At 38.8% G+C, this 17,831-nt stretch overlaps 2 protein-coding genes across 6 annotated transcripts in view; one reads left to right on the top strand and one right to left on the bottom strand.

Annotated features, from left to right (window-relative positions):
• Positions 1 to 7,777, bottom strand: part of hlcs (holocarboxylase synthetase (biotin-(proprionyl-CoA-carboxylase (ATP-hydrolysing)) ligase)) — a 39,906-nt gene extending 32,129 nt beyond the window's left edge. For 3 of the 5 annotated variants that reach the window (XM_077546745.1, XM_077546743.1, XM_077546746.1), the window contains exons 1-4: positions 7,174 to 7,777; positions 4,742 to 4,870; positions 2,461 to 2,641; positions 434 to 1,437 (exon numbers count right to left, since the gene is read on the bottom strand). In XM_077546745.1, the coding sequence (XP_077402871.1) occupies positions 434 to 1,437; positions 2,461 to 2,641; positions 4,742 to 4,870; positions 7,174 to 7,419 (1,560 nt within the window). In that variant the 5' untranslated portion in view covers positions 7,420 to 7,777. The remainder of the gene's footprint in view (positions 1 to 433; positions 1,438 to 2,460; positions 2,642 to 4,741; positions 4,871 to 7,173) is intronic. The other 2 variants (XM_077546744.1, XM_077546747.1) reach the window with 2 other exon arrangements.
• A 2,993-nt stretch (positions 7,778 to 10,770) lies between these two features.
• LOC144036530 (putative transcription factor ovo-like protein 3) lies at positions 10,771 to 15,819 on the top strand. The gene is made up of 4 exons (XM_077547236.1): positions 10,771 to 10,861; positions 12,043 to 12,146; positions 12,262 to 12,451; positions 15,479 to 15,819. The coding sequence occupies exons 1-4, from the start codon at positions 10,771 to 10,773 to the stop codon at positions 15,793 to 15,795; spliced, it is 702 nt and encodes a 233-aa protein (XP_077403362.1). The 3' UTR covers positions 15,796 to 15,819.
• Positions 15,820 to 17,831: the final 2,012 nt, after the last annotated feature.

Raw genomic sequence — 17,831 nt, 5'->3', positions numbered from 1 at the left:
TATTATTATATTAATATTCTTTTTTCAGAAAAAAAGTACATTTGTATCTGTTTTCGTTTTGCAGCAATTAGCATTAGAATATAGCTAAGTTTCATCATTTTTCACAAACCTATTAAAAACACTGGGAAAAAGAGCTTGTTGCAACATGCCCCTGGCTGATCTCCTATACTCTGCTGCCACCTGCTAGCCGTTTTTTGTAATAACTACCATTGCTTTAATTGACCTCTTCAGGTCAGAAGCTGCATCAAAGCCTTCTGTATGCTCTAGCATAAAAAAAGCATTACAAAAAAAAAAACTTTAAATAAAACTACGTATAAATACTTTTTGGGGAGTGAAGGACAAAGTATTAAAAACGTATTTATACGTTTTTGGGTTTGAATGAGTTAATAAAACATGTAAAACATTATGCAACATTATGTACAAGATATCTCACCTGACACAAGACAGCTTCGCCCCCTTGGTCTCCATGGGTTACCCTGATGATAACCATATCTTTCTGATTAGGGCCATCTTTGAGCTCCCCCCAGAGCTCCAATTTCCCTGGTCTCAGGACATCTCTGACAAAGACCTTCCCACTTGCCAACACACTCAGTTCAAGTTCTGTGCTGTCCTTTTGTGTGAAGCTCAGTCTACACACTTGCCCAGGTTGCTGGTCTCTGTTCTCTAGAGAGATCCCTGCAGGGCATAGGGAGGAAGCGAGCCCCAGGACCCTTCCACCATGGCTCAGGTAGTTGATAAATCTTGTGTGAAGCTGGGGGGTGAGCACTTCTTCCTCTGCGAGCACCAGCAGCCTAGAATTTTCCATCCAGGGTTCGCTCAGGACTTGGTGTGGCTGAAGAGGATATATAATGTACTTTTCCATGTTTAGACACTCACTTAAAACCCGATTAACCGCTTGAAAACGCTCTTTGCTACCATTTGTGTACACCAGAACATTTGGCAGTTTGTTGTTAGATTCAAATCCATAGCTTTTGCTAAAATAACTTGTGAGATCATGTTCAAAATCTTGAGTCTCATCCTCACTATCCAGACACAGTGAGTGATCATAAAGGCTATCGGAAATATTCTCTGATGAAGTATATTTGACAGAGAGGATTGTGCTATTCTCTAGCTCCAGGCATTCATGGCAGTTCGACAGGTGGAGAGAGTGTCCGTGGTTCTCCATGTGGTGATGATTCCCCAATAAATCATCCTCAGAGTCAGTCCCTTGATCCTGTCTGCAACAAGTTGGCCCTGATCCTCTTAGTTTTTCTAAGTTCTTCTTTGCACAAGGGGTAAGAAGTTGGTTGCTTGGATGCTGGAGGTACGGTAAAAGGTGACAAGGCAAAGGTTGACTATTTATTCCTTGGGTGTTGTGAAACAGCTTTGACTTTGCATTTATGGGCTCCTCTGGGGATTGAATCAGCTCACTAAGAATGGATTCATGGAGGACAATCGCTGGGTAGATAAAAAAAGTTATACTGTATATACAGTAATTCATATGAATACATGCAACATTATTTATATAGACCCTTCTCGTGTGACGTCACGTTTGGGTGCGATATTTACATCAAAATACATTGTACAGTAATTTTAAAAAACATATTTGCGTGACCCGCAAGACGTCGGAACCAATATTTTGTGTATCGGCACAGACATTAATTGCTGACGGACACGGAAATGTGACGCGCCTGATGGCGAGCCGACCTGCTCGATGGACGTCCGTTGCTGGAGGTAACAACAACACAACTTTAAATGACTTTAAAACGGCATGATTACTGTGGGAAATTAACAAAAAAAAGGTGCTATGAACAAGGCACGGGCGCCGTCAAGTCAAAACGACGTAGGTTGCGTACAACGTAACACGAGGACTCCCTGTAATATTAATTATAATTAAAAAATTTACATATTGATGGAATTATGATACAACATTATTTTGTCTGTCTTGTAAACATTTAAACACGATTACCACAACACTTTATACTCAGGCTTGATCTCTGCTGAGGGATGTGTTGCAAACGCGCGGTCTCTTTGTTAGCAGCTAGCAAGCTAAGATAGCTTGAAGACTTCGATATACAGCAAGGCGAGTTTATCCGGACACAAACGATTTAATGAATGACAATTTACACCTTTAAAGTAGTGATCGATGTACTCTTTCAACCAAAAGCAACATACCTTGGCTTCCACTTCTACTTCTACTTTGTAGGGATCTTACCCTCCAACCAACTCAATTTTTTGTAGATAGCGGCTCCAAACGGCTGGTTCTTATGAGTCACAGTAATGTAGTGTCCCACTAGCGACGTTTTTTGAGACAATCGACATATTTCCCACCTTTTAACGAAAACGCTCGCCGAAAATCAAGCTCTCGCCATATATTCCTTAAGGGGGGTGGTCCTCCAGGAGGCTGAGCGGTAGCCAAGCAGTGACGTCAGCGAGAAGGGTCTATACACAGTAACAATAGTTCACTACAGAGATACATACGGACAATCTTTGATGGCAAAAGTCCATTATCCAGTTGTAGGCGATCCTCTAAAAAAGCTACAGCCAGCCGACTAAAATTGTCAACACTGGCCTGAGCCACTGCACTGAATGGCTGGTCAGGGCTGCAAGCCAGAGGTCGGCAAAAGTCAGACCACTTCAGCACCTGCAAAAGTTGAAGCTCCTGTCATGAAAGCAGTTTAATTAGGTACATTGGGACTAATTTAATAGACTTGTTTGCATATACTGTGGTACCTTGACTTACAATTTCCCCAACTCATGAATTATTTTTAGTTATGAGCAGTTGCTTGGTCAAGTTTTTTTGCTTTGGGTAGTGACGCAAAATTTGACATACAAGCAACCATCAGATACACAGCCGTGCAGGTAAAATAGAAAAAAGGGAGACCAACAGTCACTGATGCAGTTTTAGATATCTATTGAAACAGTCAAACACATAAACACAAACAAATGCTTGCAAGCAGGATGAAGGAGACGTTTGCCAACTGGGGAATTTGGAACAAGATGACATACCGCAGCCTTCTCTACAGTGCGGTGGAGATATGGCCTGATTGCAGAGGAATTAGCTTTGCTGTGAATGACCCAACAAATCCAGAGAAGAAAAAGTCATGTTTATGGAGACCTTGTGCACTGATGCTTCTTCCCATAAACAGTTTTTTGAGTGGTATCAAGGCATGGCTGGGGGACGCGACTGATCCTTAAACAGACTGACTGCAGCGACTGTATCAATAACAGAGGTGGCAAATCCAGGTCCAGAAAGTAAAAAGCCTGCCACAGTTTGGCTTTAGCCCATGATGCTAGCTAGCTAGCGCCCTAAAAGGTAAACAAGCACAATGGGGACTAGCTAGGGAGCTAGCTAAAAGATAAACAAGCACCATGGGAGCTAGCTAGTTAGCACCTGGGGCTAAAGCCAAACAGTGGCAGGGTTTTTACTTTCTGGAGCTGGATGTGCCACCTCTGAACTAGGACTGGGCGGCATGGATCAGTGGTAGAGTGGTCGTCTCCCAATCAGAAAGTTGTGAATTCGATCCTCGTCCCTGGTTACCATGTCGAAGTGTCCTTGAGCAAGACCCTGAACCAAGTTGCTCCCAGTGGACCTGGCACCGCCCCGCATGGCAGCAGGCGACCACCGGTGTGTGTGTGTGTGTGTGTGTGTGTGTGTGTGTGTGTGTGTGTGTGTGTGTGTGTGTGTGTGTGTGTGTGTGTGTGTGTGTGTGTGAATGGGTGATTGTGTATGTGAGGTTTTGTTAAGCGCTTTGGGTGTAGATAAAGCGCTATTTAAAGGAAGTCTTTTTCCTATATGGCATAACACTGACTGTCAACTTAACAATCATTCTATTTAGGTGTGTGAGAGCAGAAAGGAATTACACATCTCCACCATCTTTTCTCAGATAATATGTTTATATTGTCCCCGCCTCATTGGGAGAGGCCCCACTGGTCGCTCCTCTTAACTCACTTCACTCGTTTTGCACAATACCCTTTGTAAATCGAAACATAGGGCACATAACACACTCCTTGGGGGGATGGGGGGTAGGGTGGAAACACCGTCTTTGCCCTCCAACTCCCCTCCAATTTTAATGCACCCCACAAGTGGGAGTGGCGGGTGAGTCGGGGTGGGGAGCCATCGGTAGGGGCAGAACGCAGTATTAAGCAGTGCTATACACACAGTGGTACCTCAGAGTTTGAACATAATTCGTTCTTGTGAAGTGTTCAAAGTCAAAATAGTTCAACCTCCGAAAAAAAATTTCTCATAGGAAATAATGTAAATGCAATTAATCTGTTCCGAAGCCCCAAAAACAGAAAATTCCTATTTTAAAGCCAATAACGCTTAAAAAAAAAAAAAAAACGTTAGCGCAACTACTGCATGCAGCAAGAGGTAATTAATTAACTGTAATTTAGTGATGACCGAAGCGCGGTTAAAATAACATTAATGAACTGACAATAACAAATATTGGTCGGTGAATGAAGGACCAGCGAACTTTACTGAGACGCCCACCTCTGGTAAATAGCCTGTCAGAACAATCCCCAAATGTCATGAAGACAGCAAACAGTTGCTTACTTTGTGGCATCTTCATTCAGCATTTAGCATCATTGTAAAATTGTTGTCATTCTTTTCAATCCATGAGCTAGATTCTGACACTCTATTATAGAAAAGTACCTACTACCTACCCTCTATAATATTTTTTGCACACAAAAATATTTATAGCGTCACATCTTGGCCCAAAAATTTAATTGCAACAGTTAAACAATAACAAATGGTGCCTACATTGTTTGGTGTCTTGTGGCTACCACTGTGCCCAGCAGCTTCTATGACGAATGAAATGTTGTCTATTGATGGACCACAAACAATGGCGGACCCCGATAAGACGTTCCATTTGATTATGTCATCACATACCTGGAGAAAGAACAACATAAAAAATATATTTATCATAAAATCTGGTAAATACAACACATTTTTTCCCATAAAAAAGTACCCAAAATTGTCCAACGGATTAATAAAATATTTTTTTCTACATTTTCTAGACGTTTACCAGTACCACTATCTAGATATTGAGGTGCGTATCTGCTAATTAGACGACATTTGACTCGTACATGGTCAAATAAAAAGGATATTATAAAGATAATTTGGGGCAAATTGCTACATAGAGCAGCTCTCTAACAAATGTATGCAATATAATGTAGGGCTGCTTCATTTAAAAATTAAATGTTTGAGTGTGCACCGTGGGCAAGACTAGTGAAGCCAGCAGCAGCAACAACAATTGTTCGTGCCATGACGGCACACGCAGCCAACGTGGTGAGGGCGTGAGACCATCTACAAAATAAAATCTTTCCAAATACATTTACACACTGATATCAGTGCCTTGCTATGCTTTTATTTTGAAGTTGTTCCCAATGGCGTGTCGCGGCATAATGACTGACTTAACCCATTTTCCTGATTCACTAGTTGGGGGCATTTATAATGCCGCCACAAACTGTTGCCACCAATGTCAACACATCACTCTGAAATCAAAAAGTTCAATTGCTAATTAAGGGTGGGGGAAAAAACTATTTAATTCCACTGTCGTAGTTTAGCTGCGGCAATAGCAGCAAGCAGCATTAGCGGCTAGCAGCTTGTCGCTAAGCAAGTACCCCATACTGGCAGCTTAGAGCTGTCGGATTACTTTTCAAAGGCAACTTAATAGACGGAAAAAACTGTACACTTTGATGCCAACAGCCTGACACAGTTGATGTTCCCACTGATCACATTTTAACAAACTGGACATACTTAAATGTGCTGTTTAAGCCAGGAAAATCGCTACTGTATGTTGCTAAGCACAGTTAAAGTATATAAAAAAAAAGATGATCTAAAAAGGAACACCAGTTGGTTGTTCTTTATTACTTGGATATATATATATATATATATATATATATATATATATATAAAGGCAGGGTTATTCTTTATTTTGATTAATTGACATACCAATAACTAGAATGTAGGATGGCAGCCTAGTAGTTATTAGGTATTGGAAACATAAGTGACTAGATAGACTATTGATTGTAATTAAGTAAAAAACAAAAACAAAGTGATTTCACACCCATCATTCTTCTTAATGTATGTCAGCTTTTATACATTGGTAGAAATCCCATTGTTTAGATATTTACAATTATTAATGTTTAATGCATTGATGGACTTTTTTCTGCCTGACTTTGAAATGTCCGAATGCATTTGAATGCACCTCGTGGCTCACCCGAATGCTGTCAAAGCTTACACTCCCGTTAGTGGCTAGTTGCTAACGCCGCAGACTTGTGCCGTATCATACGATGGCAGACTAATTAACTAGCGATTTCTTGGGGTCCTTAATTAGTGACTAAATACGATTTTGGGATGACGTTGTGTTGAGTGGTAGTTGAGAGGGCGAGTCGAGCTAGCCGCCTTGAGCCGCGACGCCCACCAAACGCTGTGTGGGTCAATTTCAGAATACAAATAACAAGACAATTGCATCAACGTTCAATGTATTAGTAGGGGTGGGCATTTTGTCGCTTGCTGTCAACTGAAGATGACATCATAGTTGCTCAGGGCTCAGGCAACGACCAATCACAGCTCACCTGTTTTCTGAATCTGAGCTGTGATTGGTTGTTACCTGAGCAACATTGTCATCTTCAGTCGACAAGCAAGTGGCAAAATGGCCGCCCCCTAAGATGGATAAAAATGGCTAGATTTTGCTGCTGAACTCATATTCCACTAACACAATATCAACCAGAATACCATATTTAGACAAGTGGGGCTGCAATTTACATTATTGTAAAAAATAATAATAATAATAAAAAAAAATGGGTTCACTTCCCCTTTAAATGGAACTTTGTCACTGGCCTCAATTGTTATGCTGCCAACCACATGAACATGGTGTATAAGTGTTGATTTGTTTTAGTTCCTACGTTCTCTGAAGGCAATGTCGCTGGGGAAGGTTCCAAGCGTATTTGTTCCGCTGTCACTAATGATACCACGCCACATCAGGTTCAAAAGTATGAAACTAAAAATAAATAAATACATAAAAATCGGAGTGGGACAAGCACAAAACTTCTAATGCTAATGTAACTCTACACATCCCTCTGTTGAGTCGCGTGATGCATTCAAAAACACTCGGAAATAATATTGCCAAACAAAACAGAACATGACGTGTGACCAAACAACACACATAACCCAACTCGTTACAATACCTTGAGTTCCGCTACAATGACTGACTTGTCTCCCAGTTGCAAAAAGATGTTGTCCTCGGGCGAGTGTTGGCATGAAGGGACTAAAGAGGGTGTCGTCGGCAGGACACATATTGAGGACGAACGCGGTATGCGGGTGAAACTCAGGCTTCTGTTGCTTGTCAGCGTTAAGAGTCTGTTGCGAATCAGCCGTGAATAACATTTGTGGAAACGTACCCACAGATAAACGTAACACAATGTTATCAACATCCTAAAACGTAAAAACTTCGCCTATGTACAATTTGTCATTGTTGTTGTTTTCAAACCGCTAATAGTTGCTATTGCGTGTCAAGGCAACCTGCACGATTCGCGGCGCGCATGCGCAATAGATCGCCTTTTTTTTATCGCTAACTACGGCAACAATACTAAGACATGTCTATCTGCTGTGCTTAAATCGGTGTGTGGATTTATATAACTGTAACTAAAACCGCCTAACACTAATACATTGAATTCTCCGCGGCGTTTTCAAAAATGTCCTGCCTCTAAGGCGGAAATGCCACCTTGCATGACATACTGTATATATAAATCCGTGGTTTAGCACCAAAGCTGTGCCGTGTAATAGGCAATGTCAAACGGAAAGTGCGTGTGTGTGGTGGGGGATATACTTCAAAATAAAATCAAATGCACTCGAGCTGGAGCGGTTGGGGATCGCAGGGGTGGGGGTGCGAGTGTTGGAACGGAAACGGCGCTGAAGTGTAAAACCCGGAAGTCGGAAGTCCGTGGAATCTTCCCCACAAGCGCATTAACGGCGTTTACTCACGTCACATTGTGTCCCTCTTACCGCTGTTAGTTTATTCCGTTGAGCAGTGAGTAGAACGGGGAAAAGCTCCCGAGATCAGTTCGAGCAACCCTTGGGCTAAAATATGTGCTACTACCAGTAAAATGCAAATTGGATTGGAATCGCTAAACTTGAATGATTAAATAGAACAATTCAATTTTAATTACAGTAAGTTAATTTGTAATGTTTAATTTGAATCTTCACATTGGAAACATTGAATCTGAATGGTATAAATTGACTTTGATTTTAATTTAAAATTGCGAAATGAAATTAGAAATGTTCAGTTCTTTCAAAGCAAATGCAGTCAGCTAAATTCCGATTCAAATTACCTGTGACAGACCTCCTTTGACAGTCTGTGACAGACATCTCATACTTTAGGAATAGCAATCCATTTAAGATACACAGATCTCTTCATCCAATCAACACAAAACTTTTGCCTGGTTCTTTTATCTTTAATGCTCACCAGTAACTACCAGAAAGACTGTACATCATTCTCAATTGAACTATTTACTGGATACCAGAAAGATCGAGTAGCTGTGGAGCCTTTTTTTCTTAATGGAGAAGAAGGTCTAATTTGTCCAAAATGTTTTTTATGCTGACGTTGTCCACCCATATCTGCCTAGCCATATGACAATGTGTGTCTTGATTGTCTTAACTGGTTTCAACTAGATATGTGTGCCAGAGTGTAGATAGATAGGAAGATGCCAAGCCAGGTGACAGCGACACAGAAACCTAGCTCAGGTCACCTATTTAATTTATTAGGAGGCCTAATCTAACAATTAATTCCCCTGTTTCAGTGACCTTAAAGGTCACTTAACTCAACTCAAACTTTTGGCAAAAATTTAGTATCTCTCCCTGATGAGCTGGCCTAATGGACAATACAAGCGCGATATCTTCCAGATCGAGGCAAAAGTGACTTTTCAAAGTACATAAGAGCCATTTAGTTTCAATCTGGATTGACTAAGCATGAGATTTTGGCTGGGAATGTGAATAAGGCCTTTTAGTCAATTTCTTACGCACCTTTCTTGCACAATTTCAATAGGCAACGATTTTCTGGTCTCGGCTTCTAACACACCCACCATGCGTAACCTGGAAATACATACAGATCCATTTTATATTTATTTAAATAGGTCATACTCAGTGGTGTCGTCCAGTGGTTCTCAACCTTTCTTCGGTAATGTATGTAACCCCTGTGAAATATTTTTTCCAGCAAAGTATTAGTGCAAAACATTTTTGGTTGGAAACAAAACGAAACAGAATGTCGTGCCATTATTGTCTGATTTATTAAACTTTGGAACTTAATTTGTACAGTGGTCTCTCTTGAACTATTTGGAAATCAAAAGACTAAAAAAAAATATTTGTAAAGAAGGAAATAATTAATTACAAATAAATATTTGTGCACATAAAAATTATTATCACCATTAAGTGTCCTCCTTTGGAATGATAGCAAAGGTCTGTTTTAAAAAATAAATAATTTTTGTAATTTTTTTTTAAAAAAATCTAATGATTGACAGGTCGTAGGTGGCATATGACAGTTTGGGTCGATCCATTCTGGTTTGAGGACTGGGCTTTCGAGACAAGGAAATTCCATCCATCCATCCATTTCTTAACCACTTGTCCCTACAAGGGTTGCAGGGGGTGCTGGAGCCTATCCCAGCTGGCTTTGAGTAGTAGGCAGGGTACACCCTGAATTGGTTGCCAGCCAATCGCAGGGCACACAGAGACGAACAACTATACACCCTCACAATCACACCTATGGACAATTTCGAGTGTTTTCATTTAGCCTGCCATGCATGTCTTTGGAATGTGGGAGGAAACCGGAGCACCCGGAGAAAGCCCACGCAAGCACGGGGAAAACATGCAAACTCCACCCAGGAAGGCCGAAGCCCGGACTCGATCTCATGCCCTCAGCACTGGGAGGTGGACGTGCTAACCAGTCAGCCACTGTGCCGTCCCGACAAGTAAATTGATTCCTTAAAAAAAAAAATAATAATAATAATTAAAAAAAATAAAGATTAAAAAAAAGGACAATGAAACTGAATAGCTTACTGAATTTAAAATTAATTTTATTAACTTAAATTTTCCTGAAATATATTACTTACATATCTTAATAATTATATTTAAAAGGATTTTTGCATGCATGCTGCTTTTTAAATGTATTTTAAAATCTAGAGTGCCTTCACATACCCCCATTTGAGAACCACTGGTGAAGACCGGTATACGGCGTCAGTGACGGACTAATGGACAGTCTGTCAGTACTGATGGAATGCCCACCTATGGAATTAAAACATTAGCCACGAGAGGTGTTCTTCAGAATCAGAACACACGTATTGGTATGTCCTACAAACCTTATCAGGGGTGCCACAAATGGGAAACCAATTCCAAAATGCAGTAAATAGTTAAAAGGTTATGGCTTCTCTGTGTTTCTTCCTGAAGTGTTGAAGTGCCCTTTTACTGGGACTAGTGTTTGGTCAGGGACCAACATTTGCATGCCAAGGGCCACTTGAATGCAAAGCTTTCAGGATTCTCAGTACCGGACATGCAAAACATGTAGTGGACCAGTTGACATATGCATAGAGTGAACACAGGTGCACTCCAGTCAAAACAACCAGCATCAGTCACCCAACATTCCCAGAGAGTGCTATTAAAATGACTACTGTGATTTTTATTGGATAGTGTACAGGTTGTTTTAGGATTTGGTGTGGACGATGAAGGATTATCTTTAAAAGCTTTTGTCATTTGAGTGCGATCATTGAAGACTGAGGATCTAAAATACTTCCAACATGCCTAGGTCTTTCCTTGTGAAAAAGAAATGCGGAGTTTTTCGAGCATACCAGTGGAAAAAGTCTGAGCGGAGAGAAAATGAAACAGATGGTAAGATATTCATGTGTCTTAAATTTTTGTTCCAGAAATCAAATGTATGTGTTTGTCAATCATCATATAAAGTCATATATGGTGATAAAATGGGTGTCATCCTACCCTTTAAGTTCTGATATGGTCCGTGTCTCTTTTAGTCATTGGATATTCGTTTGAAACAGATATTAAAATTAGAAAAAGGACTCATTTCATTTCCGTTTCAAGCGAAACAAGAGATCATGGAGATTGGACTTGGGAAGAGCATTTTTTGCCCATTTTTTTTGACATGTCACAAACTTGCGAATGCAGTTATTACCAAACTTAAACTTGATAGACTTATAGTCGAGAATATGTCAGAAAAGGTTGCCCAAATGACCACTTACAAGTTTGAAGATATCTGTGATGCTAATCGGCACACCTTAAACATGTCCCTATAGTCAATTATTTTCAGTCTTAGGGGCACCATCATTTTTTTGTCCAGGCCCGTTTCATGATTTGTCATTTTTATTTATTTTTATTTTGTTTGTTCAAAATAATAATAATAATAATAATATTTTTATTTTCTTTCTTTCTTTCTTTCTTTCTTTCTTTCTTTCTTTCTTTCTTTCTTTCTTTCTTTCTTTCTTTCTTTCTTTCTTTCTTTCTTTCAACACAGTCTTCGCTGAAGGTACTTAGCGTTTGTGGAATTTAGGATGTTGATGAAGCTTACAGAACACTACATCTTTTTCAAACGCAACACTGCTGTCATCTCCTGGCCAGTATGTGAAATGCTTGCGGTGACAACTTCAGGCAATACATTTTTTTTTTTTATAAAATACAGGCCGTTTTTCAATTTGTCCCCTGCCATCATATCCTATTATCGTTTCTGAAATAAAAATTGAAAATCAAACTGTAATTAGACTTAAAATCAAGCTATATTTCAATCTATTTTAAAATGAAAATCAAATAACGAGTCATTTTTCTATTTTTAATATCTGTTTCCAAACGTAGTATCCAATGACCAAAAGAGACACGTACGGACCAAATATACACACGACTCTTTGTTTTGTAGAGCAATGACATTATTCTCCATTTTATAGTGAGTAAGGAGACGACATCGTGGAGTTTTGATTGTCAAGAGTGGGCCACAGTGCCTCAGCCACAATCGACTTTAGGATGCGGCACAGCAATTCAAATTCAAATGCCAATGCCTTTGTCAGAATCGGGAGGAATACTTTCTGACCACATGTATGGCCCATCCACACAAATGCTTCAGGGCTCCTTCTACACTCCCACTACACCGGAACTAGCAGGCAAAGCAAAGGTAAGATCGTGATTTTCTCATGTCATAAAGTAAATCTCAACACTACTTTAAGGGGAGAAAAATAACAGAAAATTGCTGCATCATACTAATGAAGAGTTTTATTTGATTTTCTCAGCTCCAAAGCCACAATTTTCCTGTCGCTGGCAGCTTTGTGTGCTCAGTGTGCCACAAGATGTTCCCCCTGCAGCGCATACTGATTCGCCACATGAAGTGTCACAGCTTGGTGAAGCGACATCCTTGTCAATTTTGTGGCAAAGGATTTAATGATACTTTTGACCTCAAGAGGCATATGCGAACACACACAGGTGAGAAATGAGGATCTACATCCAAAACCTGGCATTCAATTTGTCCTGTAAAACAGATCAGTCGTTCCAAAAAATTACCCTGACTCAAAAAATATTATTATTATTATAAAAAAAAGAAGAAGTTTTTTGTAGCAATTAAGCAAAAGTTTGGAGTATTTTAAGTAGGCCTACTGTCATATTTAGTGCTGTCAAAGTTAACTCAATGATTAATTTTTGATTAATCATGATTAGTCACTTAATTAAAAAGGCTTTTTTATCAATATTTTTTTGCCCACCAAATTTGAAGAGCACCTGTTATGTGTCAATTCTATCTACATTTAATGAGGACGTCTTCCACATTTTTTTGATCCACTGCACATTCTCATCCTCCTCTTTTTCTAATCAGTTAATTACTTGCACAGACAGGGTTATTATGGTTTTGGAATTTTCATTAAAGTTAGTTTTTATTTCGTTTGAGTTTTGTTTCTTTAATTTAGTTAGTTTTAATTAGTTTTCCGGGCAGCTCAGTTAGTTTTTATTAGTTTTAGTAATTTAAAAAATGTTTAGTTTTAGTTTACTTTTAGTTTTAGTAGTTTTCATAAAAAATAAAGTGTATTACTTGTGTGCAAGATTTAATAAATACCATGGTAAAATCAAATAAAAAGTAACGCATTTCTTACCTAGCGTTGCGTTTCGGCTGAATTAAATGAAAACGCGGGCGAGCAGAGCCATTGGAAAAAAGCACACAAATTCGTCAGCTAGGAGTGACGTAATCTGAAGGTGCATTTTTATTGGCTGCTGTTCGATGATGTCATTTACATGCGACACACTTTCAAACGTCCATGGTCCGGTTAATATTGAAATAAATATACTTAAATCACATTTTAAATCAACCCCAAAGGCTCATGTATTAAATTAATTACTAAAAAAAAAAAAAAGGACATTTTCACGATATAGTTAGTTTTATTTAGTTTTGTCAATGTAAAATGTAGTTTCAGCACAAGAGAAATTACAACTAAGGAGGATGAGTGATGTATAGATGAAAATCTATGGCCAAACAGAAAGCAATGCCTGGCTGGCCAGGAGGATAAAGATGGTGGCCAGGACACAACACGACATTCGTTGTGAAATTTCATTTGCATTTCAGTTTCATGTTGGCTGTCTTTTCCTTATCAAATTGGATATTTGAGTTATGAACTTTAACAAGCAAAGATTGTATATAAAAAGAACAACTATGAAATATAGCTAATAAATGTAGGGTAATAATTTGTAGCCACTTTAATTGGGTAAATTTTAATCAAATATTTTGGTTAAAGCCAGAGTTGTAACTTCTGTCACCCCTAGTCTGGAATTCTGCATTACAACAATAGAACTTCAATATGATATACACAATGCTAGGACCCCACTTCCCATTGGAGGACCAAAACTGCGAAAAGTAAAAATAAATAAAAGACTAAATAAATGACTAAAAGTGAAAATAGAAACACATATAAAAAAATATATAATTCAAAATTAAATCCGAAAAATCAATATAAATGGAAAAAAAAAATATATATATATATATATATAATACATTTTTATTTAGTTTTTGAATTATATATTTTTTTATATCAGTTTTTATTTTATTTTAGTGATTTATTTATTTTTAATTTTGGCAGTTTTGGTCCATACTGCCAGGACGAAATGTTATTCAAATGAGGGTGCGGTCCTAAGTGTGTCTTGGGTTGGGCTCCGCTGTTGCAAACTGCCTAGAGTGAGCGGGTCGACGAACAAGGAAGCCTCGCCGGCTTGCATGGAGAGCTCCAGTAATGGACGACTATCTTGTCCACTGTCACCTCGACTTGCGACTTGAGTTGCTCGACAAGTCGAGGTGACAGTGGACAGTGCGCATGGGTGGACTTTTTCTTTGTAGAATAATCTTTTATTCTTTGTAAAAGTATTAAAAAAATAAATACATAAAAAAACAGACAGTGGCATGACACTCCTAGGGCTCATCTCATTTGTATCATTGCAACTTCCTTGGTCCTCACTTCTGTTTACTTGCTCACACCTCCCACCAGAAATTCATCAAGGAAAGAATAGTTGTTTGGGGAAATTAGATGACCACTTCTCGATGGAGGATATCTACTAAAGATGATGTCACGTCATTGACACGTCACAAATACATTTATTATTTTTGTGTGACATGTCAACCATTGGTAGAGGCGCCTATTTAAAAAAATTTTTGGTTAACTCTTACTGCCAAACGTTATCCAGAAAACAACCCCTACAGTGCCAGCCAATTTCGAGCATTTTCACTCATCTTTCAAGGCAAACAGAATATTGTGTGCTATGACTACATAACATGGTGGATACCATATGAAAGATTGGATTCCATTCTTTCATTAGAAAAAAAGTATGTTTCTACCTTATTCCCGCATTTAAAAATAGGTAATTTGAATGACATCAAGCGAAAATGGAAAAAAAGGAGAAAACAAGCTTTTTGTGAAAAGTTACATTTTCTGCACAACAGTGACTTTGACATATTAATAATATTAATATTAATATTTTTTGTTTAGTGACGCACTGTGAATTAGATTTAATGTGACAAAGGGCTTTGATCATTCACGGCATCCTTGAAAATGTTCTATTTCCCAAGATCCGCCATGTTGTCATGTCATTTGATACACGGGAGCCCATTGTAAAAGATAAAATGCTGCCATCTGCCATAGTTAGTTGGTGTTTTGGGATTTTCACAACCCCATTCACAAAGCAGCACTGCACAAGACGTTGCACTGCCCATTGAGGGAAAAAAACATAGTTGACATCAATTGACGTTATTGGCGGTATACAGTGGGCGTGTCCTTAACATCAATTGATGTTTTTGGCTGTAAAAGAGTTTTGCCTAAAGGAAATATAATTGTTATTATTTTAACCTGATTATTAAAAGCTTCATTGTTGTTAGTAACCTCTGTCACAAACAAGTCTTTCATTCATTTGTACAACACAAAACACGTGCTACACAAACTTGACCATGGAAATAAAAGTATGACTTCCCCTTGGCTGCAGGTATACGACCCTACAAGTGTGAGGTTTGTGAAAAGGCATTCACACAACGTTGCTCTCTGGAGTCCCATATGAGGAAGATTCACGGCATTCACCAGCAGTATGCTTACCGCCAGAGGCGATCGAAGATCTTTGTGTGTGAAGACTGCGGTTACACGGCAAATTGCCCTAATGAGTACTTTCTCCATTTAAGACAATGCCATCCCAGCAGCCCTGCCCTCCATAGGCACTCTCGCCATAAATCACAAAACAGCGGCTATTTTGCATCTGAAATTGCTGAAGCCAGCCCCTATTTGGTGTACTCTGCAATTTACATGTAAGGCCTGTTTTGTGCACAGTTTATTGTAACCTACTTGCTGACTTACAAATTAGAATAACAATTGTTAGTTGGATTGAGCATGCCATAGCTAAGACCTTCTTGGGCAGGGGGGCTCAAGTTCGGTCCTTGAGAGCCCCTATGCAGCCTGTTTTCCATGTTTTTCTCCACTAACACACCTGATTCATGATCAGGATCGTTATCTTCTGCAAAGCTTGCTGATTCGCTGATCATTAGATTCAGCTGTGCTGCAGGAGGGAAACATGGAAAACAGGCTGAATAGGGGCTCTTGAGGACCGAATTTGAGCACCGCTGTTCTTGGGCATGCACAAATTTTGTATATGATCTCTTCCAGCTTTGTATATTTACATTTAGTGGTTTTTGAATTTGTATTGCAACATGCACTTCATTTTATTAGCCCTTGATTTCAGATGTTGTACATTTATATGCCAGAGCATACATTTGGGGGGGGGGGGGGGGGTTGTGGTACTTTTTGTCTTCACTGCCATATTACGAAAAAGGATTAGGGCCAGTGAAGAGAAAAAGGGGTTGGCAGGATTCTCACTTTATTCTCATAATTATGATTTTAAAGTGAGAATTCTGACTTTAATCTGACAATTCTAACTTTAATCTGAGAATTCTGACTAGATCTCTTAGAATTCTGACTATAAAGTGTGAATTCTGACTTTAATCTCAGAATTCTGACTTTAATCTCAGAATTCTGGCTTTCTAACTTCCCCCCACACATACAATTTTTAGTTCTACATCAGAAAGTCACACTTTAAAAAAGTCAGAATTCTAAGAATAAAGTCAGAATTCTCACTATAAAGTTATAATTATGAGAATAAAGTGAGAATCCTGCCAACCCCTTTTTTCTCTTCACTGGCCCTAATCCTCTTCCGTATCACTGTCTTAAAGGGCGATTTTGATTACATTTTTGAAAGATTATCAAAATTCACAGTGAATACAGCAGAACACCTAATTGTAAATTTAAGAAAATATAGTTTTAAAAATGCCATCTTTTATTTAGCTTCTTAACACCACCGTCCATCCTTATGCTGCATTCCAGGCAGGTGTGAAGTTGGATTTATCCTACTCATATTCTGCCAGTTGTGACCTCAAAGCATTCCAGACGAATATAAACAACAAAGATGACCGATTCTGATCAATTGTTTTTTTGTTTCGGTTAATAAAAACACATTTTGATTGGCCCATACAGTTATCATAATAGGGGGTAAATACTTTTTTTCCCACATAGGGCCAGGTATATTTTTGTTCCTTAAAAGGGAAGTCAAACGTTTACTTTACATTATGTTGTATGCGCCAATCACGGCTTACCTGTTGGTCAAGTTTGGTCATGTGACGTTAACAAGCTGAACCGTGATCGTGACCTGAGCCCAGAGCAACTGTGATGTCATTTTCAGTCGACAGCAAGTGGCAAAATGGCCGCCCCCTGAGAGGGATAAAAATTGGTGCATTTTCCTGCTTTATTCTTACTCCACAATATTTAGCAGATTACCGTGTTTAGCCTCATAAATTTGCATAGAACATAATATTGTCAAGATTTTTTTTTTGTTGACTTCTCCTTTAACTAACTTTGATGCAGCCTCTCAACTGCAAAGCGCGGTTGAAGAAATTGTAGTTATTATGCAAACGGCCAGCAGATGGCAGCAGAACAAAGACGATAAACCAGCGCCATGTTGGAAAAAAACTCAATTACTCACAATTCTAAATAGATTTGTAAATAATAATGAAACGTAGCTATTTTCTAATGCTAATTGTTATAATATATGTTTTTTTCCTGATGAAAGAAGAGACTTTAATCTTTCTTTTGGTAGGTTCTATGTTTTTATAGCAATAGAAAACGATATTCTGTGAAATCAGTCAAAATTGGGAGTGAAGGTGATTGCTTCTGTGAAAATTGCTGGGAGTGAATGAGTTAATGAATAAAGTCACCATTTAAATACTGCATTTTTTGTTTACTTATCGTTATCTGATATTCACATTAGTTTGATGATCTCAAAGTGGGTAAACTGCAAG

This window comes from Vanacampus margaritifer, chromosome 16 (assembly GCF_051991255.1).
Source record: "Vanacampus margaritifer isolate UIUO_Vmar chromosome 16, RoL_Vmar_1.0, whole genome shotgun sequence".
NCBI lineage: Eukaryota > Metazoa > Chordata > Actinopteri > Syngnathiformes > Syngnathidae > Vanacampus > Vanacampus margaritifer.
This window is presented reverse-complemented; position numbering and strand designations above follow the sequence as displayed.

Coding starts and splice junctions, on each gene's coding strand:
- LOC144036530 (XM_077547236.1), top strand. CDS start 10,771: ATGCCTAGGTCTTTCCTTGTGAAAAAGAAATGCGGAGTTTTTCGAGCA. Junction 10,862..12,042: donor GAGAGAAAATGAAACAGATG/GTAAGATATTCA, acceptor TGCCTTTGTCAG/AATCGGGAGGAATACTTTCT. Junction 12,147..12,261: donor AACTAGCAGGCAAAGCAAAG/GTAAGATCGTGA, acceptor TGATTTTCTCAG/CTCCAAAGCCACAATTTTCC.